Source organism: Hypanus sabinus, chromosome 2 (genome assembly GCF_030144855.1).
Source record: "Hypanus sabinus isolate sHypSab1 chromosome 2, sHypSab1.hap1, whole genome shotgun sequence".
Taxonomy (NCBI): Eukaryota; Metazoa; Chordata; class Chondrichthyes; order Myliobatiformes; family Dasyatidae; genus Hypanus; species Hypanus sabinus.
This window is the reverse complement of record NC_082707.1, coordinates 157787388-157814110: the sequence shown is the minus strand read 5'-3', so window position 1 is coordinate 157814110 and position 26723 is coordinate 157787388. Positions and strand designations below refer to the sequence as shown.

The 26723-nt window shown below is 37.8% G+C and overlaps 1 protein-coding gene across 2 annotated transcripts in view; it reads right to left on the bottom strand.

Annotated features, from left to right (window-relative positions):
- wdhd1 (WD repeat and HMG-box DNA binding protein 1) overlaps positions 1–26723 on the bottom strand; it is a 78306-nt gene that overhangs the window by 1720 nt on the left and 49863 nt on the right. The window contains exons 18-25 of one of the 2 annotated variants that reach the window (XM_059957607.1): positions 23832–23963; positions 22752–22948; positions 21836–21999; positions 21398–21454; positions 18267–18310; positions 16214–16387; positions 15526–15650; positions 15103–15241 (exon numbers count right to left, since the gene is read on the bottom strand). In XM_059957607.1, the coding sequence (XP_059813590.1) occupies positions 15103–15241; positions 15526–15650; positions 16214–16387; positions 18267–18310; positions 21398–21454; positions 21836–21999; positions 22752–22948; positions 23832–23963 (1032 nt within the window). The remainder of the gene's footprint in view (positions 1–15102; positions 15242–15525; positions 15651–16213; positions 16388–18266; positions 18311–21397; positions 21455–21835; positions 22000–22751; positions 22949–23831; positions 23964–26723) is intronic. The other variant, XM_059957615.1, reaches the window with a different exon arrangement.

The following is a 26723-nucleotide window of genomic DNA, read 5'->3' as shown; positions in this document are numbered from 1 at the left end:
CGCATCATCGGAATTCCCGAAAAAGTTGAGTCCGGTGATTTAACTGAATTTTTCTCTAAATTACTGTGGGAAATTTTCGGTGGTGAAGGTTTGAAAAATGAACCTGTTATTGACCGCGCTCATAGAGTTGCGAGGTTTTCGTCTGTGTCTGATAAACCACGAGCGGTGATTGTTCGCCTTCATTATCCTCGTGAGAAAGAGCTTCTAATTCGATTAGCTCGTAAAAAAGGTATGATCTCCTACAGAAATTATTCATTTCGAATAGTTGAAGACTACTCGTATGAAGTAATGAAAGCCAGGATCGCTTTTAAACCAGTGATGGCAGAGATTCATTCGATTGGATTTAAACAAGCTTTAATGTATCCAGCGAAGCTTAGAATGGTGCTGCCCGACAACAGTCTACACTTTTTTAACACTCCTGAAGAAGCGAAGAAATTTGTTGAAGAATATCGATCCTCTAGTGCAACTTGAACTATGAGTTACATTGAAGATTTTTTTTTGGAGAGAGGATGTCATTTCATTTTAAGTTTTAACCCTGGAAGTTGGGTTATAACTTTTTATTTTGAACTATGGGTCTGGGTCTTTTTTTTTTACTACTATTATTATTGCTTATAGATGCTGTTTTAATTTTTATAATATCCTTTTTTTATACACGTTTGTATTTTGTAATAATGAATTATTTTTTCAAAATGTCGTTTCTTCTTCCCATAAGTCTTTACTTTTTATAAGCGTTTATTTGCTTGCCTGTATTTAGAAATGGAACAAAGGTTTTGAATTCTTTTTCTTTAGTTTTTTTTTATATATGTTGTAGTGTCTATTAAATCTTTTTTTTTTAAAAAAAAAATTCTATTTTGATAACTTTTTTACTATATTTTCTTATTAGATTGCTGAATTTATATTCATATTTTGTAATATGGCTTTCTCAAAATGTCGTTTCTTCTTCCCATAAGTCTTGGCTTGTGAAACATCATCTTTGTATCTGAATATGGAATTTCTTTTTTAAAGGTGTATCACATTTTTAAACTTTAATGTGCATTTTTTTTTATTAATGATTTTTCTGGTTTTACTATATTAGTTTTTTTTTGATTTGTCTGATATGGGTGTGTATGTGTATGTGTATATATATATATATATATATGTAGGTATATATATATATATATATATATATATATATTTTTTTTTTGCAACTCTATATTTTAATTGGGGTGTTATATAGTTTTTTCTTAAAAAATTTTCTTATGGAGCTGCCATCTTGAAATGGGGGTAATATTAGTATTAGTTTATGCGCCTGCCGCTTGGCTTTCTTTCAAAGGGTGGGGGGAGGGGGGAGGGATCTTTTTTCATGCTTTTGCTTTTTATTTTTTTGCTTTTAGTTTATGGGCTGACTTTAAATTGTTAATATTGTTGAGGTGTCAGGATCTCCGGTTGCTCCTGAATCAATTTTCCTTCTTCCTAAATTGTGGGTTATGTGTCTTTTTAACCTTTTATGATACACACAATTAATATTGGTATGATGGATAAATCTATTAACTTTATCTCGTGGAATACTAATGGTTTAAATCATCCGATTAAACGTAAAAAAATATTTAAAGTATTCCATAGATTGAACGCTAATATTATTTTTGCACAGGAGACCCACATTAGGAGGGAGGATAATCAACGTTTTTTTAGGTTCTGGAAAGGGCAACAATTTCACTCAAATTGTACCGCTAAAATTAGGGGTGTGTCTATTTTTATAGACGCCTCAATTTCATTTACACATTATGAAATTATTTCTGATCCACAGGGTAGATTTTTGTTGATAACTGGTTCACTTTTTAATCGGAAAGTTGTTTTAGTTAATATTTATGCTCCAAACTTTGATTGTCCTGAATTTTTTAAACGTTTATTTACTTCTCTTCCTAATTTGAATGAATATATGTTGATTATGGGTGGAGACTTTAATTGTTGTTTGAATCCTTCGATGGATAGATCTAAACCTATTCGAACTCTTCCGAATAGATCAGCTTTACTTATTAATTCTTTTATGGTTGATTCTGGAATTACTGAAATATGGCGGTTTTTGAACCCTAAAGATAAAGAATTTTCATTTTTTTCACATGTATATCATAGTTATTCTAGAATTGATTACTTTCTTATTGATCATCGTTTATTAACAGATGTTATTGATTGTAAATACGATTCTATTGCTATTTCGGATCATGCGCCTTTGAAGTTATCTATCAAGATTTCGGATTCTTCTATCAATACTAGATCTTGGAGACTTAATGCTACTTTACTTCAAGATCCAGAATTTATTACCTTCATAAAACAACAAATTGACTTATTTTTTTCAACAAACTATAATGAAGAGATTGATAAAGGAATACTTTGGGACTCTTTCAAGGCTTTTATTCGTGGACAAATTATTTCATATTCCGCTGGTAAAAGAAAACAAAGATATTCAGAAATAGCTTTATTGGTGGATAAAATTAAAGAAATTGATAAGATTTATTCCGTTACTCCTACCAAAGAACTTTATAAGAAGAGAGTTGAGCTTCAAATGGAACATAGTTTATTATTATCTTCTTCAATTGAGAATCAATTAATTAAGACTAGGGCTCAATTTTATATTCATAGTGATCGAACTGGTAAATTGTTAGCTAATCAATTAAAAGCTATTTCGACTAAGCGACAAATTATTAAAATTCGTAAACAAGACGGTAATTTAACTACTGATTATAAAGAAATCAATAACACTTTTCAAGATTTTTATAAATCTTTATATCAATCAGAATTTGACGGTGACCGGTTTACGATGGATAATTTTTTTAATAATTTGAATATTCCTAAACTGATAGATGAAGATTGTAGCTTGTTTGATGCTCCTATTTCTATGGATGAAATAAGAGAGGCTATCTCATCAATGAATTCAGGGAAAGCTCCTGGTCCTGATGGTTTTATTGTAGAATTTTTTAAAACTTTTTCTTTATTGCTTTCTCCTTGGCTATGTGAAATCTTTAATGATGCGTTTGTTAAGAAGAGACTACCTCAATCGTTTTATGAAGCTACTATCTCTTTAATTCTTAAAAAAGATAAAGATCCTACCTTATGTGCATCTTATCGCCCTATATCATTATTAAATGTAGACTCTAAGATTCTTACAAAAATTTTAGCCATTAGATTAGAAAAGGTATTACCACAGATTATTTCAGAAGATCAAACTGGTTTTATTAGGAATCGATATTCCTTTTTTAATATTAGAAAATTGATTAACATAATTTATACTTCATCACCTACAACCCCAGAATGTGTTATCTCATTAGATGCTGAAAAAGCCTTTGATAGAGTTGAATGGACATATTTATTTAATGCATTGAGAAACTTTAATTTTAGTCCTAATTTTATATCATGGATTAAATTAATATATTATAAACCTGTTGCTTCTGTTCTTACAAATAATTATAGATCCTCTTTTTTTCAATTATCTCGTGGTACGAGACAAGGTTGTCCTTTAAGTCCTTTATTATTTAATATTGCATTAGAACCTTTAGCTATTGCTATTCGTGAGTCTCCTAATATTTTTGGTATTACCCGTAATGAGAAGTTATACAAATTATCGCTTTATGCTGATGATTTGTTGTTATATATTTCTAATCCTAGTAGGTCTATTCCTGCTATTTTATCCTTGTTGGCTCAATTTGGTAGCTTTTCTGGTTATAAGTTAAACTTAGATAAGAGTGAGTTATTCCCTTTAAACGCGCAAACTTTATTGAGTGATAGGATGCCATTTAAAGTTGTTACTGATAACTTTATCTATTTAGGTATAAAAATCACCAAGAAATATAAAGATTTATTTGGACTGAATTTTTTACCTATGCTTCATCAAATTCAGCAACTTACTACTAGATGGTCTCCCTTATTTTTATCATTAGTTGGTCGGATTAATGCTATTAAAATGATGATTTTACCGAAATTTTTATATTTATTCCAAGCTTTACCAATTTTTATTCCTAAATCTTTTTTTGATAATATTGATTCAAAAATTTCCTCATTTGTGTGGCAAAATAAAAATCCTAGGTTAAGCAAAAGGCAATTACAAAAGTCTAAAAAAGATGGTGGTCTAGCTTTACCTAACTTTAGATTTTATTATTGGGCGAATAATATTCGTAACCTAATGTACTGGAAACTAGATTTGGATTCACCTGTGTGCCCACAGTGGGTAAATTTGGAATGTAGTGAGGTTAAGGGATATTCTATATTTTCCGTTCTTGGTTCTTTTCTTCCTATTGATTTAGCCAAATTCAATAAACAGATATCTAACCCTGTTGTTAAACATACACTACGAATTTGGTTTCAATTTCGCAAATTCTTTAATCTGAAAAACTTTGCTCTGGACAGCCCTATTTTATGTAATTTTTTTTTTAAACCTTCATTGACAGGTCAAGCTTTTAGTATATGGAAAAGGAAAGGTATAAAATGTTTTCGTGATCTTTTTTTTGAAGGTACTTTGATGTCTTTTGATCAACTATCCAACAAATTTGAATTACCTAAATCTAATTTTTTTAGATACTTACAAATTAGAAATTTCTTACATAAAATTCTTCCATCTTTTCCTAACTCAACTCCATCGGATTTTTCAGATTTGATTTTTACTTTTAATCCTTGTCAGAAGGGATTAGTAGCTTTTATTTATAACATGATTATGAAGATACAGCCAGAAATATCGGATAGAATTAGACAAGAATGGGAAAAAGAACTTCGATGTAATATATCAACAGATAAATGGGAAAAAATTTTACAAATGGTTAATTCCTCCTCTATTTGTGCTAAACATGCTTTAATACAATTTAAAATTGTACATAGAGCTTATATGTCTAAAGATAAACTTGCCCGATTTTATTCGCATATTAATCCTCAATGTGACAGATGTCACTTAGAAGTGGCTTCATTGACTCACATGTTTTGGACATGTCCCACTTTACATAACTATTGGAAGGACATTTTTGATGTCATTTCCTCAGTATGGAATATCGATTTACAACCCCATTTTATTACTGCAATTTTCGGTATACCAAATGAAGATGGCAATCAGCTTTCCCCTTCAATCAGACGAATGATTGCCTTTGTAACATTAATTGCCAGAAGGTCTATATTACAAAACTGGAAAGAAGTAAATCCTCCTACTACATTTCAGTGGTTCTCCCAAACTATTTCTTATCTGAGTTTGGAAAAAATCAGAAGCACTATCTTTGATTCTTCAATTAAATTTGAAGAAACCTGGGGACCATTTATTCGACACTTTCATATGAATTAATTTGGCTTATTTCAGATCCTTTTCTCTACTTATACTTGTTCAGGTATGGAGTTCTGGAGTTCTTTTCTTGACACCTTTATATATTTATAAAGTGCTATTATTGCCCATGTTAGTTTTAGTTTAGTATTTTTTTTCAATATATATTTTTTCTTATATATAATTTTAATTTTTTTTTTCTTCTTTTTTCGACGATTATTTTTGTTTTTTTTTCATATATATTTATATAGACTTGATTGATTTATGTACCTTTTGTTGATGGATGTTTTAATAGGATATTATTATCCTATTACTAATGTAATCTCAAGTTTATTGAATCTGTAATCTATTCATTATTTTGTGTTGTTTTTTTTTTATATATGAAATTTAATAAAAAGATTGAAAAAGAAAGAAAGAAAATAACTTAGAAAAAAACTACACTGGACTACAGACCTACCCAGGACTGCATAAAGTACACAAAACAGGGCAGGCATTACAATAAATAATAGACAAGACAATAGGCACAGTAGAGGGCAGTAAGGTGTCATCAATCCAGGCTCTGGGTATTGAGGAGACTGGTAGCTTGGGGGAAGAAACTGTTACATAGTCTGGTCATGAGAGCGCAAATGCTTCGGTGCCTTTTCCCAGATGGCAGGAGGGAGAAGAGATTGTATGAGGGGTACATGGGTTACTTCATAATGCTGTTTGCTTTGTGAATGCAACATGTAGTGTAAGTGTCTGTAATGGCAGGAAGAGACCCCGATGATCTTCTCAGCTGACCTCACTATCCGCTGCAGGGTCTTGCGATCTGAGATGGTGCAATTTCCAAACCAGGCAGTGATGCAGCTGCTCAGGATGCTCTCAATACAACCCCTTTTAGAATGTGATGAGGATGGGGGGCAGTGGGAGATGGGCTTTCCTCAGCCTTTGCAGAAAGTAGAGAGGCTGCTGGGCTTTCTTTGCTATGGAGCTGGTATTGAGGGACCAGGTGATATTCTCCGCCAGGTGGACACCAAGAAATTTGGTGCTCTTCACGACCTCTACCGAGGAGCCATCAATGTTCAGCAGGGAGTGGTTGCTCCATGCCCTCCTGAAGTCAACAACCATCTCTTTTGTTTTGTTCACATTGAGATAGGATAAGATGTTGGCTCTGCACCAGTCCGTTAGCTGCTGCTCCTCCTCCTGTAAGCTGACTCGTCTTTCTTGCTGATGATGTGGTTCGAGCTGTGTGTTGCAGCACAGTCGTGGGTCAGCAGAGAGAACAGCAGTGGACTGAGCACACAACCCTGGGGAGCCCCTGTGCTCAGTGTGATGGTGTTGGAGATGCTGCCTCCGATCCAGACTGACTGAGGTCTCCCAGTCAGGAAGTCTAGTATCCAGTTGCAGAGGGAGGTATTCAGGCCCAGCTTTCCAATCAATTTCTGAGGGATGATTGTGTTGAATGCTTAAGTCTACGAACAGCATTTGAACGTACATGTCTTTTTTGTCCAGGTGGAGGGTGATGGCAATGGAGTCATCTGTTGAGCGGTTGGGACGGTACACAAATAGCAGGGGGTCCAATGAGGGGGGGGCAACAGGGTCTTGATGTGCCTCATGACAAGCCTCTTGAAACACTTCATGATGATGGATGTGAGTGCAATGGGACAGTAGCACCGGATGCAATAAACAACCCCAGTTGATTTGCAGGTGAAGTGTTGCCTCACCCAGAAGAAGGACTGGTCGGGGCCCTGAATGGAGTAAGTGTAATGGGCAGGTGTAGCATTTAGGCCGCTTGCAGGGATAAGTGCCAGGATGGAGATTAGTGGGAAGGGATAAATGGACAAGGGAATTATAGAAGGAATTATCCATTTGGAAAGTGGAGGGGGAGGGGAGGTAAAGATATGTTTAGTGGTAGTATAACTTTCCAAATGGCAGAATTTGTGGAGGATGATGGGATGGTAGGTAAGGACAAGAGGAATTATTGCTGTTAAACAACGGGAAGATGGGGTGAATGCAGATGCTTGGGAAATGGAGGAGCTGCGGGTGAGGGCAGCATCATTCTCTGAAGGAGAACATCTCAATGAGCCCTGACCAGCATCCAGTCCGGGCATCAGATGTCTGGAGAAGAGGGGACTTCAATCACCTCCACTGCTCAAGGATAAAAGGCAGGACCGAGTCATGGCAGCGTAACAGAGCTTTGAGCAATGACCAATTGGTGTTTGGGATTGATTAGTCAGAGCAAATTAAAGGAAGGCAGGGGCAAGAGCAGCAGCTGTCATTGAATGAACACAGAATGGTGACCTTAACGCTTTGGGGGGGGGGGGGGGGGTGATGACCTAACAGAGGAAAGTCACAGTGGTCAAATCTCCGGCACAGAATCTGCCTCTGTGACTCAGGAGTGAAGTGGGGAGAAGTGGCGTACTATGATGATTGGATTTGTTAGTTAGGGGAACGGACAGGAGTATTCTTAAGTGGGAGGGTGAACAGCCAGAAGTTGTGGTCCACGTAGGTACCGATGACATGGGTAGGACAAGTGACGAGGGTCTGCATAGTACTACAGGGAGCTAGGTGCTAAGTTAAAGAACAGGACCTCCAAGGTTGTGATTTCAGGACTGCTATCCGTACCACGTGCTAGTGAGGCCAGAAATAGAAAGGTTATACAGTTTAAAGTGATGCCAAGGAGTTGGTGTAGAAGGGAGGGCATAAGGTTTTTGGATCATTGGCTTTCTTCCAGGGAAGGTGGGACCTGTACAGAAGGGACAATTTTCACTTGAACTGGAGGGGGTCTAACAGACCTAGTGGGAAGATTTGTTAATGCCACACAGTGGGGTTTAAACTAAAGTTGCAGGAGGATGGGAATCAGAGTGCCAGAACAGTTACTGGAGAGGTTGTGGAGGCAGATGTTGGTAAGACTTCAGACACAGTTAGGAATCACTAGATTTTGGAATGGTTCCAGAAGACTGGAAAATTGCAAATGTCACTCCAGTCTTCAAGAAGGGAAAGAGGCAGAAGAAAGGAAACTATAGGCCAGTTAGACTAATCTCAGTGATTGGGAAGATGCAGTTGATTATTAAAGATGTAGTCTCAGGGTGCCTAGAGGCACATGATAAAATCAGCCGTAGCCAGCATGGTTTCTTCTAGGGAAGGTCTTGCCTGACAAACTTGTTGGATTTCTTTGATAAAGTAACAAGCAGGGTAGACAAAGGAGAATCAGTTGATGTTGTGTACTTGGATTTTCAGAAGGCCTTTGACAAGGTGCCACACGAGGCTGCTTAATAAGCTACAAGCCAGCCCACAGTATTACAAGAAAGATTCTAGCATGGATAAAGCAGTTACTAATTGGCAGGAGGCAAAGAGTGGGAATAAAGGAAGCCTTTTCTGACTGGCTGGCGGTGACTAGCGATGTTCTACACTGGGCTGTGTTGGGACTGGTTCCTTTTACGTTATATGTTAATGAGTTGGATGATGGAATTGATGGCTTGTTGCAAAGTTTGCTAACGATATGAAGATAGGTGGTGGGCAGGTAGTTTTGAGGAGGTAGGGAGGCTGCAGAGAGCCTTAGACAAATTAGCCAAAAAATGGCAGATGGAATACAGTGTTGGGAAGTGTATAGTCATGCATTTTTGGTAGAAGAAGTGAAAGGGTAGACTATTTTCTGAAGGGACAATACAAAAGTCTGAGGTGCAAAGGGACTTGGGAGTCCTTGTGCAAGATTCCCTAAAGGATAATTAGTAGGTTTAGTCTGTGTTGAAGAAGGTAAATGCAATGTTAGCATTCATTCAAGGGGACTAGAATATAAAAGCAAGGACATAATGTTGAAATTTTATAAAGTATAGTGAGGCCTCTCTTGGAGTACTGTGAGCAGGTTTGGGCCCCTTCTCTTAGAAAGGATGTGCTGAAACTGGAGAGGGTTCAAAGGAGGTTCACAGCCCCAGAACAGAGGGGCGTCCTTTTAGAAAGGGGATGAGGAAGAATTTCATTAGCCAGAGAGAGATTCATCTGTGGAATTATTTGTCACAGCCAGCTGAGGAGGCCAAGTCTTTATGTTTATTTAAGGCAGAGGTTCATAGATTCTTGATTGGTCAGGGCATGAGGGGATGGTGGGGAGAAGGCAGGAGACTGGAGCTGAGAGGAAAACTGGATCAGCCATGATGAAATGGGCCAAATGGCCTAATTCTGCTCTTATACCTTATGATTTTATCTTTGATTCCATTGGAACCATCAAGCAAAAGGGATCATTTCAGCCTCCTAAATCAAGGAGTCCTTTAGACCAGCAAGGCTGCAGAGACAAGACAGCCACTACCAAAACCCATACTCCTGCAGAACGGATAAATAGGGTGAGGCAAAAATTAGGAGGAGGTGATTAAAACAAAGGTTAAAAAATGTGAGAAAAGCTAATAAGTTACATTTTGAGCAAAGTAACATTGGTATTCAGAGGAATAAAGTGATGCAAGAAAAATTTTAAATGCTAGAAGCATAAATTCTGCTTAAAAGAGACTTGGTTACAACCAAAGCACAAATAGAAGTTTAAATTATTTTCAAAAAAAAACAAAAGTCAGGAAAATGGGAGAGGATTGTTTTAGTTCAACAGGACAGGTTAAACTTGATTATGTCTGTTGAACCACAATTTGATTAAAGTGAGAAAATTTAATACTAAGATCAAATCAAGAGACTGAAGGAATGAATCACTACAGATTTAAATAAAACACAAAAAATAATTACCATTAAGCATACCGGTATATTCATAAAAACCCTGAGACAGCTGTACTTGAAGTAATAACTAGTAAATCTAAAATGAACACATGCTTATACAAATCAAAAACTCTACTTGGGAATTTATGCAACAATGACAGAGAATTTAAAAAATAATGTAATATAGAAACCTTGCAAAGGGTATCAAAGCCTATACCAAATATTTTACATATTTGTAGAATGTTACAAAAATGACAATTATGGCAGGTGCATGTGATCATTGATAACAAGAAAAGGGTAATATTGAATCAGTACACTTCATTCATATTAAAACTATGGAAGAAGAAAGGAATATAAATATTAGTTGAAAGATATGGTAAATATATAATGGCAATGGAAGAAAATAATAAGATTGAAAATAGACTAATCTTCAAGAAATAATGTTTCCTATCCAGAGTACTAAATTAAAAATGCATCAATCATTATACCCTAATTCACCCACAAGTCTGCCTGACAGTGTCTCCCAGCACAGAAACAGCCTACAATGTCCATCAGCTACCCACTTAAACAATTCCATTTACCAGCACTTGGCCTCTAGTCTACACTACCTTGGTGATTCAAGTGTTAACCAGACACTTCTTAAATGATGTGAAAGTACCCACCTCCACTACCTTTTCAGGCAGTGTGTTACAGAATTCAACCACTGTCTGGGTGAGAAAGCTCTTCCTCAGGTTGTCTCTTTACAATTTGCCACTTACTTCTGACATTAATAAACACATTTACCATTTTAAGCTCAGCCCATCCTGTTTCTTCCCATAACTGAAATGTTCCTTCATTTTGCATGAACTTTCTCTGCACCTCTACTGTAATCGCTTCCTTCCTATTGTGTGCCAACCAGGATTGCACCCAGCCTTACAAAAATGTTTTCAGAGTTTAAAGTTCCAACCAACTTGGACAAAGTTCCTTGATGCTCTCAAATTAACACTTACTTTTTGCACTTCCTCCAAGCTTTGTCTAATTTTTGGTTATATTCAATTATTTCAGATTTGAGTTTATTTGCAGGATTTTCTCTTGTTTTACATACATCTTTGGTCCCTTCACCCTTTATTTTATTTTCTTCATATACAGTAGTTGATTTCCAATTGATTGTGAAAATAAGCCCATCACTTTAACAAAAGTTGAGTGACATTCATTTGCAAGAGAGAAAAAAAACGAATGGTAAGGTGCATATCTGTCTAAATCTCCACCCACCCACAAAATTGCAAATCCTACCCATCAGCCAAGACCCTTTATATACATTCATTGAGCAAGACTGCTGCAAGCCTTTCCATAAAATTCTGTTCCTCATTCTCCAGCTTTTATCTGTCAATTATGTGACCATCTGTCAAGTTGGTTAAATACCAATGTCATTTGCTCACACAGAAATATAATAAATATTAACAATACATTTATATATAGTTCCTCAGCAACACCAATTTAAAACCAACTTAGTTACATTTACATCTGCCCAGGATTTTCAGGACACCCGGACACAGCCACTTACCTGAAATATCGTCTGTTTATTCCTCTCCACAGATGGTAAGAGGGCTGGGCCGCATGTGATGGTGAAACAGGGGGTTTAAGCCACCACTCCCCAGCATACTAACTAGCTATCATCTAAGCCATCAAGAACAAAGCTGATAAGGTAAGGGCAAGACTGATCTACCAAAGAAACTAAAGGATTTCTATGTGCTATGCCTCACCAGCCGGTTCCCTTCAAACTGAGGGCTTTTCAATTCACCAGCATCCTTAAGTAAAATTAGAGGTGGCGGAGTCTGGTGAGTTCCTGCTCAACCAATTTGGAATGTTTAACAGTAATGGCATTCCACCTGCCACAGGAGTTAACTTCAGCTATCCTAACTGCAGACTACATCCCACCTCATACACACATGAAACCTGCATCCAACGAACTCTGGTCAAGAGCCTTGTAACAGGACACCCAGTGTCCCTTTTCTTCATTGCTAGCGACTTCAACCAGGACAACTTCAAGAGGTTATTACCAAAATACTACTAGCATGTATTCTGTCCCACCAGCGGCCTGAACACAGAGCCATTGCTAAATAGCCATCAAAGATGCCTACCAAGCCACCCCTGTCCACACTTTGGTAAATCTAACCATAGGCTGTGCTCCTATTCCCTGCGTACAAACAGAAACTGAAACGGGAGGATCTGGTGAAGTCTGCCAGTGCAAATGCTGGCCTGAGGAAGTAGATGAGCTTTTACACATCTGGTCCACGTTCAATGACACAGCTGCCAGCCTCAATGAGAATGTAACATTCTCTATCAGCAAACATATTGACGACTCTATGCCAAAGAGGACAATCTGGGTGTTCTTAAACCATAGATGAACTGGGAGATGCACTCCCACTTAGGACTGCAGCACTCAAATGGGATGACCATTACAAAACTTGAAATACTAACCCATAAAGCCATCAGAGCTGCCACGAGACAATACTAGTCCAAAATAGAGTCCCAGAGCAGCTGTAAATTGTGGCAGGGCTTACATCCTCTCAGGAAACTACAAAGCAAAGTCAGGCAGCATTGCAACAACAGCACATTCCTGTCTGAAGAACAACTCATTCTATGAATGTTTAGAACAGATGCTCCACTGGCAGCTCACTACACAATTGTATCATCCTCAAAGTAGCAAAGATCCCCCTCAGGCTCTTATTAAATACTTCCACTTTCACACTTGCCCTGTCACCCTTCTCTAGTCTCACTTGGCCTCAGTGGAAGAAGCTTGCTTGCATTAACTCTATCTATACACCTCAATTGTTTATACCCCCATCAAATCTCCCCTCATTCTCCTTTGCTCCAGGAATAAAGTCCTAACCAATTCAATCTTTCCCTTTCACTAAGCTCCTCAAGTCCAGTCAACATCTTTGTAAATTTTCTCTGTACTCTTTCAATTTGATTGATATCTTTCCTGCAGGTGGGTGACCATTTATGCACAAAGAATATTCCAAAATAGGCCTCACCAATATCTTATACAACTTCAGCTTAACATCCTGACTCCTATACTCAATACTTTGATTTACAAACGTGTCAAAACCCTTCTTTTCAGCTCCATCTCCGTGATACCACTTTCAAGGAAATATGGATCTGTATTGCTGAGGCTTTATACAGCATTGATCAGACTGCATTGGAGTACCGTGAGCAACTTTAGGCCTCTTATCTAAGGAAAGATGTGCTGGCATTGGAGAGGGTCCAGAGGAGAACAATTCCAGGAATGAAAGGGTTAATGTATGAGGAGTGTTTGATGGCTCTGGGCCTGTACTCAATGGAGTTTAAAAGAATGATGAGGAATCTAACTGAAACCTATCGAATATTGAAAGGCCTAGGATAAAGTGGACGTGGAGAGTATGTTTCTTAAAAGGGAAATCTTAGACCACAGCCTCAGAATAAAAGTACATCTCTTTATAGTAGAAATAAGAAGGAATTTCTTTAGCCAGTGGGTGGTGAATTTGTGGAATTCATTGCCACAGATGGCTGTAGAGGCCGAGTCATTGGGTATATTTAAAACAAAGGCTGACAGGTTCTTGATTAGTAAGGGTGTCAAAGGTTATGGGGAAAAGGCAGGAGAATGGTTCTGAGAGGACTAACAAATCCACCATGATGGAATGGTGGACCAGACTCAATGGGCAAAATGACCTAATAGTGCCCCCAAGTCCTATGGTCTTATGCCTCTGCTCTACCATATCCTCAATGCCTCACCATTTATAGTACTAGCCCTACTCTGATTTGTTCTTCCAAAGTGCAACACCTTACACCTGTCTGCATTAACTTCCATCTGCCATTTTTCAGCCCAGTTTTCCAGCTGGTCCAGAACATGTTGCAAGATTTGATAGCCTTCCTCCTTCTCCAATATGCTCGCAATCTTGATGTCATCCGCAAATTTACTGACAGTTTACCACATAATCATCCAGATCACTGATACAGATAACAATGGACCCAACATTGATTTCTACGATACACCACTAGTCACAGGCTCCCATTTACTACCACCCTTTGGCTTCTTCTAAGCCAACATTAGTCAAATATAATACTTCATCCTGAATGCCAGGTGATTGAACCTTTTTGATTAGCCTCCCCTACAGGACACTGTCAAAGGCCTTGCTAAAGTCCATGAAGACAACATCCACTTCCATTCCTTCATCCACTTTCCTGGTAACCTCCTTGAAATACTCCAAAAGATTGGTGAGACATGATCTACCACACACAAAGCCATGTCGACTATCCCTTCTAATGATCAATGATGATAATCTTGCACCTTATTACTTACTTTTTCAATAGTAGTTACACTTTATTCTGTGTTGTTTAACCTTGTTCTACCTAACTGCACTGTGGAATGATTTGATCTGTATGAACAGTATGCAAGACAAGTGTCAAACAAGCTGCCAGTTGAAGTGGTAGATGCAAGTTTGATTGCAACATTTAAGATCAGTAGGTGGATGGGAGGGGTAAAGAGCAGTTACTCAGATGCACATTGATGGACTAGGCAGACTAACAGTTCCTCAACTCATGGGTCACAGGACCTGTTTCTGTGTTATAGTGCTCCATGACTCCATAGGCTTTACACTGTAACTCGCTAAGTGATGATAATTAACCAATTCCAGAGAAAATGAATTTAAAATTAAAATCAACATTGCTTCCTGATAAATTTTCCAGTATTTAAAAAATATCAGTATGCTGGATCTAACTCAATATGTCTATACAGGCTTATATTCTTTCCACCAAATTAATCAATAACTATCGATTTAAATCTGTATGTCAGCTACAAATAGGCAAGCTTACAAAATCATACATTGTATACAAACAGATGTTTTTAAAGATAACGGATTTTCTTTAGCACTGTCAAAGCAATCCAAGGTGAGAATCCAAACCAATTAAATACTAAAATCATAAGGCAAAACATAAGACTACAAATCAAAGGAATGATCAAAAACTATTTGTCCAAGCATATACATTCTCATGGAAGTGGATTTTCTGAGCTAATAATCGTAAATAACTTAAAGATGTCAATGAAAATGTTTCCAAATTAACTTTATTATTTATAAAGCCAAGACAAAATTGGTGTATTAAAAGTATCAAGAGCTAATTTCCAGAGATGAGTTTCCTACCTTCCTTTCCTCAGCAGATAGAATGCGGAATCTGTTCATGCCTTCTTTAATTATTTCTTCTTCTGTCAAATCCGGACTTTCAGCAATAATATTATCTCGGCTTTCCTCCAACCAGAGTTGGAAACCCGTTTTCTTTGGCCTTTTCACAATAAAAAAAATTACTCCTTATTACTGTCTCTACTCTAAGTCCATTTGATTAGAAATTACAATTGGTGCTTATTATGGAAATATTAATCTCAAATTCAAATGCTGTGTGTAGTTGCTATCTGGTAGTATTGTAATAATTTAAATCATACAGTATTTATAGAAAATGAGTCATAAAGTTTTTAATACAAATACTTAGTACAAATTATTAAATTTCCAAGCAGTTTAATGGTTGTCTAAAGTGTTTATCCTTTGTATATAATGTAAAAACACACTCACTTTTTGTCATTTGTAACTTTGCTCTCTGGATTAGCTGTTTGTACAGGCTTAGCCTCAATAGGTTTATCTTCCGTAATTGTACTGCTGGACTTGGGGGTAGTTGTTTGGAAGAGTGTAGCTTGGGTCTGAAAAAACAGTGAAAAATAGATGCCAAAATAGATTCACAGCACCAATGCATTGCACAAGTTAATTACTCAAGACAAAAACTTTTACAGTGGCACTTAAAATCAAACTTTTATTTTATATTTAGCTGTCTAATGCTGGAAAAACCAGATAACCATATTTCAAAGCAATAAGGATGCAAGACAAGTAATTACAAAATTGATTCATGATATTCAGCAAAATTATTTGGAACATCTTTGAAATAAAATTATATAGCATCTACGTGCAACTTTGTACCCTCTAGAGTTTGACGTACAGAAATGCAAAATATTTCCTTTTTGGTTCTACTTTAGTACTTACTGCATGGAGCTTACAAACATCAGCTATATTGGTTATTTTTCCATATACAAAAATAAAATATGAATTTCACAGTATTTTTCAACTCAGACTCACTTGTGATTGAAAAGAACTTCTATATAATAATGTGGTATATGATTGGCTAATGTTTGTAACTTAGTCACAAGGGGAAATACCAAATGTACGTATAATTCTGAATTCCAAACTAAATACTTAATTAGGTTAGTACCTGTTTTGCCTTTAACTTTGACATCAGAGGCTTCAGGACTGTCGATTTTTCCTTATTTGTAGATTGACTGTTGTTGCTTGTTGATCTCTTATTAGTTTTCACCATGCTATCCAGAATGCTGGTGTTACGAGTTTGAGCTCCAGGTAGTCCAGGGGTTATGCCACCAGATGTCACCTTGGAAGGAGAATATAAAAGACTGGATTTGAGAAAATTAAAAATGCAAAGAGCTCCCCATGACCTCTCTACTGCCATGATGAAGCCAAAATCAGGTTGGAGGAGCAACAGCTCATATTCCATCTGGCAGGAACACTGATTTCTCCAACTTCCAGTAACTTCTTCCCCTCCCTGCTTCTCTCCTTTTCCATTCCCCATTCTGGCCATATTCAAGCTTGCTGACTGTTGTAGGCCGAATCAAAAGTGGTGATGATTCAGCATGCAGGAGAGAGATTGAAAATCTGGCTGAGTGATGGCATAACAGCAACCGTTTGTTCAATGTCAGCAAGACCAAGGAGTTGATTATTGACTTCAGGCAGAGGAAACCAAAGGGCCATGAGCCAGTCCTCCATCAGCAGTGGAGAAAGTCAGCAACTTTAAATTCTTAGGTGTTATCATTTCAGAGGACTTATCTTGGGCCCAGCACACAGGTGCAATTATGAAAAATGCAATGCGGCCCCTCATATTTCCTTTGGAGCTCGCGAAGGTTCAGTAAGACATTTAAAACTTCGACAAACTTCTATAGACTTGTGGTGGAGAGTATAGTGTCTGGCTGCATCAGAGCCTGGTATGGAAACACCAATGCCCTTGAATGGAAAATCCTACAAAAGTAGTAGACACAGCCCAGTCCATCACAGTTAAAGATCTCTGCACCATTGAGCACATCTACACGAAATGCAGGAGAGCACAATTCATTATCAGGGACCCCCCGCCCCCGCCCCCCACAACCCAGGTCAAGCTCTCTTCTCCCTGCTGCCTTTAGTAAAAAGGTGCAGGAACCTCAGAACTCACACCACCAGGTTCAGGAACAGTTATGACCCCTCAATCATCATGGTCTTGAAACCAAAGGAAATAACTTCACTCAACTTCATATGCCCCATCACTGAAATGTTCCTGCAACCTGAAGACTCACTTTCAAGGACCCTTTATTTCATGTTCTCAACATTTATTGCTTATTTATGGATTAATATTTTTCTTGTTGTATTTGCACAGTTTTTTGTCTTTTGCACACTGGTTGAATGCCCAAGTTGGTAAGGTCTTTCATTGATTCTATTATGGTTATTCTATTCTGGATTTATTGAGTGTGCCCACAAGAAAAGGAGCCACTGGGTTGTATATGGTGACATAGATATATACTTCGATAATAAATTTACTCTGAACTTTGTTCACCCTCTCACATCTCCTCTTCTCACTTGCCCAGCACTTCGCTCTAGTTTTTGGTCCCTCTTCCTTCCCCTTCTTCCAGGGTCCACTGTCCTCTCCTGTATCCCCTCCCAGCTTCTTATTTCATCTCTCCTCTTCCACCCATCTACCTACCCCCCTCACCTGCCTGCTTGTATTTCTTCCCCTTCCCCACCTTCTTCTTCTGCCTTCTACCCACCTTTCTTTCTAGTCTTAAAGGGTCTTAGCTCAAACTGTTTATTGCCCTCTGTAGATACTGCCTGACTTGAGTTCCTCCAGAATTTTGTGTGTGTTGCTATTAATATATTCCTACTAAAGTCAGCTTTGTTGATATGAGATACTGCTCCCTGGGAAATTTCAATACAAATAATAAGCAGAAAGATATGCAACTTCATCAGCAGACAGGCTCCATTTGTACTCATAATTTGAAAATACTGAGAATATGCTTCTTCCCCTTTTCTAGAAACAGGCCTCACAAGAGTAAAAAGTCTTTCTTCATTTTCTGGGAGGAATATTTAGGATGTCACTGAAAAATTTAATTTACAACACTAAATGGCAAACTATCTTTTTCTGTCATTTTTCTACCTATATTCGAATGCTGAAGGAGAAGGAATACAATTAGCACACAATCTTCAGGTAAAGTAAAATAATCCCTTACCTTAAAGGGATTGCCACGTGTAAGGATATTGCTTGTAAGAGCTACTGTTAACAGAAGAGATACCAAGTTATATAACAAAAACTTAGAAGGACAAAAATGACTTTACAATTCTACTGATGGAAAAAAAGTGTTGTTCCACAGTATATTAAAATCTACATCAATTAGTGTATGAAGAGATCATCCAGACACAATCAACAGACGAGGATTGATGAGGGCAAGGCTGTGGGCATTGTCTATATAGGTTTTAACAAGGCCTTTTACAAAGCTCTGCATGGTAGGTGAACTTGGAAGGTTAAATCACATGCAATGTAGAGATCGCTAGCTTGATGATAGAGGTTGATGATGAAAGGTTGTTTCCAGACAGGAGGATGTGACTAGTAGTCTGCTATGGGGATTGATGTTGAGCCTACTGCTGTTAACACAAACGAGTTGGATGAGAATGTATAATTCACGGTTAATAATTTTGCAGATGACACTTAAATGTGTGTATGATAAAATACGAAGAACGTTATCAAAAATTACAAGGGGATCTTGATCATCTAGATAAATTGGCCGAGGAATAGCAAATGGGATTCAATACAGATAACAGCAAAGTGTTGCATTTTGGAAAGCCTACAAAAGCCTGTAGAATGGTACAGTGAACAGTAGTGCTCATGGGAGTGTGGCAAAGGACTCAGGAGCACAAGTACATGGGTCATTGAAAATAGCATTGCAGTTAGACAGTATTTTGGCATGTTGACTTTCGTCAGTATACCTACAGGAAAGATGCAAATAAGGTTGAAAGAGTACAGGGAAAATTTACAAGAATATTGCCGAATCTGGAGAACTTGAGTTATATGGAAAGATTGAATAGGTTAGGACTTTATTCCTTGGAATGTAGAAGCTTAAGAGATTTGATAGAGGTATACAAAATCATGAGGGGTATAACTAGGGTAAATGCAAGCAGGCTTTTTCCACTGAGGTTAGGTGGGACTAAAACCAGAGGTCATGGGTTGAGGGTGACAGATGAAAAGTTTAAGGGAAACATGAGGGGTTAATTACTTCATTCAGAGGGTCGTGAGAGTGTGAAATGAGTTGCCAGCACAAGTAGTGCATGCAAGCTCAATTTAAACACTTGAGAAGTTTGGATAGGTTCATGGATGGTAAAGGTAAGGAGGGCAATATTCCAGGTGCAGGTCAATTGGAGTAGGTAATTTCGATATGGACTAGAGGGGGCAAAGGGTCTGTTTCTGTGATGTACTTCTCTAGGAATTCATATGCTTGAACATTATGTTGCAGCTGTACAAGATGTTGGTGAGGGTGAAATTGGATACTCTGTACACTTTTGGTTAACTTGTTATAGAAGAGATGTCATTAAGATGGAAAGAGCGCAGTTGCTGGAATGTTGTCAAGTCTCAAGGAAGAACTTGAGCAGGCTAGGGCTGTTCCATACAGTATACGAGAGTGAAGCTATAGAGGTGTATGAAATCATTAGGAACAAGGATAAAGTGAATACACATAGCCTTTTTCCCCTAGAGAAAGACAACTGAAAAATAGAAGGCAGAGGTTTAAAATGAGAGGGGAAAGATTTAAAAGGAATCCAAATGGCAACTTCTTCACACAGAGGGTGCTATGTATATGGAATAAGCTGTCAAAGAAAGTGGTTGAGGCAGATACAGTAACAACACTTAAATGACATTTGGATAGATAGATTGATAAGAAAGGTTTAAAGAGAACTCAGCCAAATAGGATTAGCTTTGATGGGCATATTGGTTGGCATGGCCACTGTCAAAAGAGTCCCTTTCTGTGCTCTTATACTCCATTTAAAGGAAATGATCCTGGATCAAAACTATACTTGATGCGACACTTACACCATTGCACAAATCATACTCAATATAGTCCACTGTCCCAGCACCACACTTCTCTCTTTCTACATTCCAACCAGTCACTGTGTCCAGTCGTACTTGAACTCCTGTTTCAGGAGCAAGATGAAAAGGCAGAGGGAGCTTCACATATTTGCTACGCATCACTTATAAACCTACCTGGATTCTTTACTTGACTAGGCTTTACCCTGACAGATTCTGATAGGTTAGCTTTTGAAGTTTTTAATATGTCTCAGATCCATGTGAATAGCTTTTAAATGTCTGACTCTAAATACTTATTTCAAATAACCTAAAATGCAAAACAGCGAGGTACTATTAAGAAATTAGGAACATTACAATAATCCTAGCACCTGTCTTTCTTGGCATGATCTGATCGTATTCAAATCCAAGGAGCACATGTTCAAACACCAGACATCCTTGGAATAAAATTTAAAGAACAGATGCAAAGTGGAGCCACTATCTCAGAGTCTGAGACACAGGTTCATTCCTGGCCCTGGGTACCGTGTGAGGAGATTCTGTGACTGCATAGGTTTACATTGGCTTCCTCCCACATCCTAAAGATATGTGGTTTAGTAGGTTCAAACACGAGGAAATCTGCAGATGCTGGAAATTCAAACAACAACACACACAAAATGCTGGTAGAACACAGCAGGCTAGTCAGCATTTTGTGTGTGCTGTGATTTAGTAGGCTAATTGGTGGTGGTGGCTGTAAATTGCCCTGATAGTGCAAGCAAATGGTAGAAACTGGGGGGGGGGTGGGGGGGAGGCAGGGGGAATTGATGAATACGTAGGACGATTTAAAAAATGGAATTCACAGTGAGTATTTGCTGATCAGCATACTCAGTGGGGCCAAAAAGCCTGTTTCCCTGCTGTGTCTATTAAAAGTCCACCTATCTTATCACTTCTGCATCATTGAACTCAGTGGTAAGCCCAGCACAAAGCAGATGGTTAACTGCATCAACAACTAATGTCCAGTGCATCTCAGATTTCCGTGCACGGAAGACCAAGATACACCGACTACCTAACAGCTGATGGAGAATCGTTTTACTGGTGAACACGATTCAGTCAAGTAACGAAGCAAACGGTTGAACAAATTCTGACGTTTTAAGGCATGGCATACTGCAATACGTATTAATCATGCAAGCTAACTGAATGAACCCCAACACTGTAAGTTATAGTATTTCTCAAATTATAATTCTAAATATGTACTAAATATGTAAAAAATTGCAGTACTGGCAAGTTACATGAATATAATTTGATATTACATACCAGATTTTGTAGTTATTTTTTCCGGAGAATCAGGATCTTTACTAAATGGATATAGTCCTGCAGCAGAGAAGTCCACAAATTAATTGTATTCAATAAGTACTCAATGTTGTTTTAGATGAATACTAGATAAACCAACTGACAAAATGCCAGTAAAAATAAACTAAAATTATTTTAGGAAATTGAGGGAAAGTTTCAGTCAGTCTATTTGTACAAGTATTTCCTCTGTTTATTTTTAATACACTTCTGCACTAAAGGATGAAATGAAAGTGGGCAGTTAACTGCAGTAAAAGTAATACAATTATGTTTATTTAATATCCTCATGGGAATGGCCTCACAAAAGGAACAAGCAATATTGTAGAACTACAGCTGGTTAGAATTAGAACCAGGACAGGCAAATACTGTGTAAATTTATATATTTTAATATTTGGCTCGTCTCACTTCTACTTTCATGAAGTCGTTCCTCAGGCTCCAATCCAGAGACACCATCTTCTTCTGCATCGTTCTGTACACCTTCCTCATTTCCTCCTCCCGCATTCTGAATGCAACTTTGAGCTGAAGGTTGCATGCGAGGTGAATTATATCCAGTAACTGATCTACTGTAACTATATAAAGAAAACAGTGTCAATAACTAGCAGAATTTACTCCACTAAGTACCTCAAGGTTTAAGTTAAAGAAGATCATTTTTCTATACCAAACAATTCAGTGCCAAGGTATAAAAACAAGCAGAGGCTGGTTGCTACCCTATTTATTTCAATGTGATTAGGTGAAATCAATTGCTCTTTAGAATTTAATGGGCAACTGTGTGCAATGCTATTTACTGTATTTCAAAATGTCCTAACTGTTCATTTTTTCTTCAAAGCTATGAATGATATTCTAGTTATATGGGGACTCAGCTTATGCTTCACAAATAAACTTAATTCAAACCATTTGTACTTCACTCCAGCATGTTCCCTACACGTTGATAACATTTGTAAATGCATACACATCAGAGTAATATAGTACAAGCTAAATTAGGAGTAGAACCATTAGAAAGAAATGGTGTAAAAAATCTAACAGGAGGAATTTTCAATTCATGGTGTGCAGCACTAGATGAGATTCCAGATGTTAACTACATTCTGCTGAGCTATTAACAGTATTTGGTGATTTTGGCTTGGTCATTTTATCTACATTTTGTCCTATAATACACTCTCAAGCTTTATAATGTATGTGGAATAGTGTGGCCTTGAGATGTCAATGTTAACCCTGCAAAGAATTTGTAACTGTGTTAAGATCAATGAAAACTAGTATCTTTTTTCCATAGACCATGATTTTGTGGGAATACACTGCAATTACAATTTAACACAAGTGCCAATACCCAGTATTTAATTCCGTATCCTCCTCTTGTACAGCAGTCAGTGTTGCAGCTTTCTCTTGCGCCAGATCACTAAGGTGCTGTGCAAGTGTTAGACGTTTTGAACGTGAAGCATACTTGATAGCCAAATTTAAGACATTCTGGGTCATAAACTCCGAAAGCTCTTCACAACGAAATTCACGATCAACCTTGCAAGATAACTAAATGATAAACAAAATATTAATGCTTTACCTACTTGTCAGATTAGTTCTCATTTTAAAATGGTTTACTTTTAAAATATACAAAATGCAAGAAGGAACATTAAACAGTTATCACCTTTGTCCTGTAGTTCAAACATCAGAGCTCAAATTAATCTTGAGCGATAAGGAATCTGCATGCATGGATGATGCTAATTTTTCTTTTGTATCATCCATGAAGAATTTCCAATGCATTCAGAGTCAGTATTTCTGCTTTTCAACAATATTTAAATCAAAACTTCAGGTAAAATAAAAGAAAAATAATAACTCAGACTATTTGAGGACAGGCTTCTTAACATGCAAATGCATGATTTAAAAAGAACTGTGACACAATATCCATAAGTCTATTCTGCAAACGTCACATGGGTCTCCAATGCACAATACTACAATAAAGTGGCAAGAATAGTTCTATAGTACATCGTCTCATTCACTGCAATGTTAGAAGATTCATGTTTCAGTTTACAAGGGGCCCAACATACTTATAAAACTACTTTTTGTTGCAAATGCTAGTAAAGATACAAGGTGGAATAAATCACCCTCACATTAAAAATATTTGCATTTTACCTTACAAATACTGCACTTGAGCCAGATCAATCCAAATTCCAGTCGCTACTTGTTTAAACTTTGAGAAGATGGGGAGTTAAAGTAGCTCCAAATTGACTGTATATAAAACTACTGAGCAGTAGCATCACACGTTGTACATTAAAAATAAGATCACAGCCACAATTTATCATACAAAGATCCTTTTGTTAAAGAATATTAGAAGAGTTCCATTTTCACTAACAGCCATGAGATAATACTTATATTTGCAGAAACAGCTGTGGAAGATTATATAGATTATACTCACAGCAAACATTTTCATAAGCAGTTCCTGCTGTTCCTTCACTGCTTGGTTTTCTGCAGCTAGATCGAATTCATAGTTATTTGCTTCCAAATAGTCAAAATGGTTATGAAATAGAACAGATCGCCAGTACTGCTCCTGCAAAAAGAGAAAAATTGAAATTATCTATTACATGCTACTCACAAAATTTGAATACAGGAACTTGAAATACTGAGCATTTGCAGATTGAGCCAACTAATATCCAAAAAGCAAAAATCTCCCCAGGGCTTACATGAAATTCATCTATACTAATTATCTTCAAGATTAACCTCTGCTTACACATCCAAATCCCACAGAAGAATTAGTTGCTTGAAGCTGCATTATAGCTCCATCTGGCACTGGGCATCACAACAATCACAGTGGCAACAATTGCCTATTTAAACAGTGGGTCGATTCACTTACAGGTGACATACAAGTAGGTCTGCAGCAGTGACATTCACCCCTCTTGGAAGATGAAGTAGTAGAATGGATCGGTCAATGATTATGGAACCTAGCTGAATTTAATTTCTGTTGATTTGATCAGAAATGGCATCACCCAAATAATTACCCAATACTCAACCCTCCCAAACATCACAGTATGGCTCAGTTTTTTCAAAATACAATGGGCAACTGGGGATGCACAATAGCGTAGTGGTTAGCACAACACTTTACAGTATCAGCAACCCAGGTTTAATTTGCACCAATGTCTGTATGATGTTTGTATGTTCTCCCCACGACTGCATGGATTTGCTCTGGGTGCTCCAGTTTCCTCCCACAGTCTAAAGACCTCCCAACTGGTAGGTTAATTGGGCATTGTAAATTGTCCCATGATTATGCTAGGGTTAAATTGGGGGAGGAGAGTGGGGAGGGGGGTTGCTGAGCAACACAGCTCAAAGGGCCAGTAGGGTATATTCTGCACTGTATCTCAATAAATAAATCAATCTATAAAACTTGTTGGAATTTTTGATCCTAGCTACATTTTCAGAATTAAAGCCTATCATCCCAAAATATACTTTGAAAAAACATGACATAATATTATACACACATACCTACATCGTCTACTGAACTTAAGAATGCAAACTTAGAAAAATGGTTAACATAAATTTCACTGATTTAAAAAAATAATATATTTCAACAATTAGTTACACAGAGAGCACAGAAGCAGGCTGTTCAGCCTACCACATCCATGCCAACCAAGCATCAATCTAAACTAACCCCGTTTAGCGGCACTTAGTCCAGAGCTTTCTATAACATACAGTTCAAGTGCTTGTCTAGGTACTTCATTAGTATAGAAACATAGAAAAACCTACAGCATAAAACAGGCTCTTCGGCGCACAAAGCTTAGAACTACCTAAGCTTTACCCACAGCCCTCTATTTTTCTAAGCACCATGTAGCCATCCAGGAATCTCTTAAAAGACCCTATTGTTTCCGCCTCCATCGCTGCAGCCGGCAGCCCATTCCACGCACTCACCACTCTCCGCGTAAAAAACTTACCCCTGACATCTCCTCTGTACCTACTTTCAAGCACCTTAAAACTATGCCCTCTCATACTAGCCATTTCAGCCCTGGGGAAAAGCCTCTGACTATCCACATGATCAATGCCTACTATCTCTTCAGACATTGTATCCGAGGTCACAAGTGAAAAAAAATCTGTCTAATCTTTTATTCACTTTAAACCATGTACTTTAAATGTGTTTGGTAGAAGATAGAACAATGCAGACCCTTCTAATACCATCCGCTCCTATCTCTCTTCAAGGCTTTGGTTAAGGTCAGGGAGTTGTGGTCACTGTCTCTGACATGCTCAGCCATCAAGATATCTGACACCTGACCAGATTCATTGACTAATAGCAGATCCAGTATGGCCTCTCCTCAAGTTAGGCCGTCTAAGTATTGCGTCAGGAATCCTTCCTGGAAATGCCATCTCACCTGAACTTTTTGCACTAGAGGTTCCAATCACTCTTAGGGAAGTTGAAGTCACCTATGACACCCTGTTATTCTTCCATTTTTTCCAAAATCTGCCTATCGATCTGCTCCTCAGTGTCTCTGTAACAATTGGGGGTGGGGGGGGGGGGTCTATAGAATACTCCCAGTAGTGTGATTTCTTCCTTCATGTTTTGTGATTTCTGCCTATCGATCTGCTCCTCAGTGTCTCTGTTACAATTGGGGGTAGGGTCTATAGAATACTTCCAATAGTGTGATTACTCTCTTCATATTTCTGATCTCCACCTACAACTGAATCAGTAATCAATCCCTCCATATCTTCCCTTTCTGCTATCCCTGATTAGCAATGCCACTTCCTCATCTCTTTTACCTCCTCCCTGTCCCTTTTAAAACATCTAAACCCTGGGAACATCCAGCAACCATTCCTGTCCATGTGACAGCAAAGTCTCTGTAATGGCTACAAAGTCGTGGTTCAATGTAGTGATCCATGCTCTGCATTCAACCTTGATCCTGATACTTCTTGCATAATAGATACATTTCAACCCATCCAATTTACTGCAGGTATGCTCTATCCACCGCCTAACATTCCTCACAATCGCTCTACACATTATATCCACCTTTACACCAACAGCTCCCTTATCTGACCTGTCACTCTGGTTCAACCCTGTCAACCTAGTTTACACCAACCCCAACAACTCTTAGCAAACCTGCCTGCAAGGACGATGGTTCCCCTTGAGTTCAGGTATAACCTGACCATTGTGTACAGGTCATACCTTCCCCAGAAGATGTCCCATCAATCCACAAATCTGCAACCCTGCCCCCTCCACACCAATTCTTCAACCACACATCTGCCCTATCATCCTATTCTTACCCACACTGGCATGTGGCACAGGCAGCAATCTAGAGATTACTGCCCTTGAGGTCCTGGTTTCTAGCTT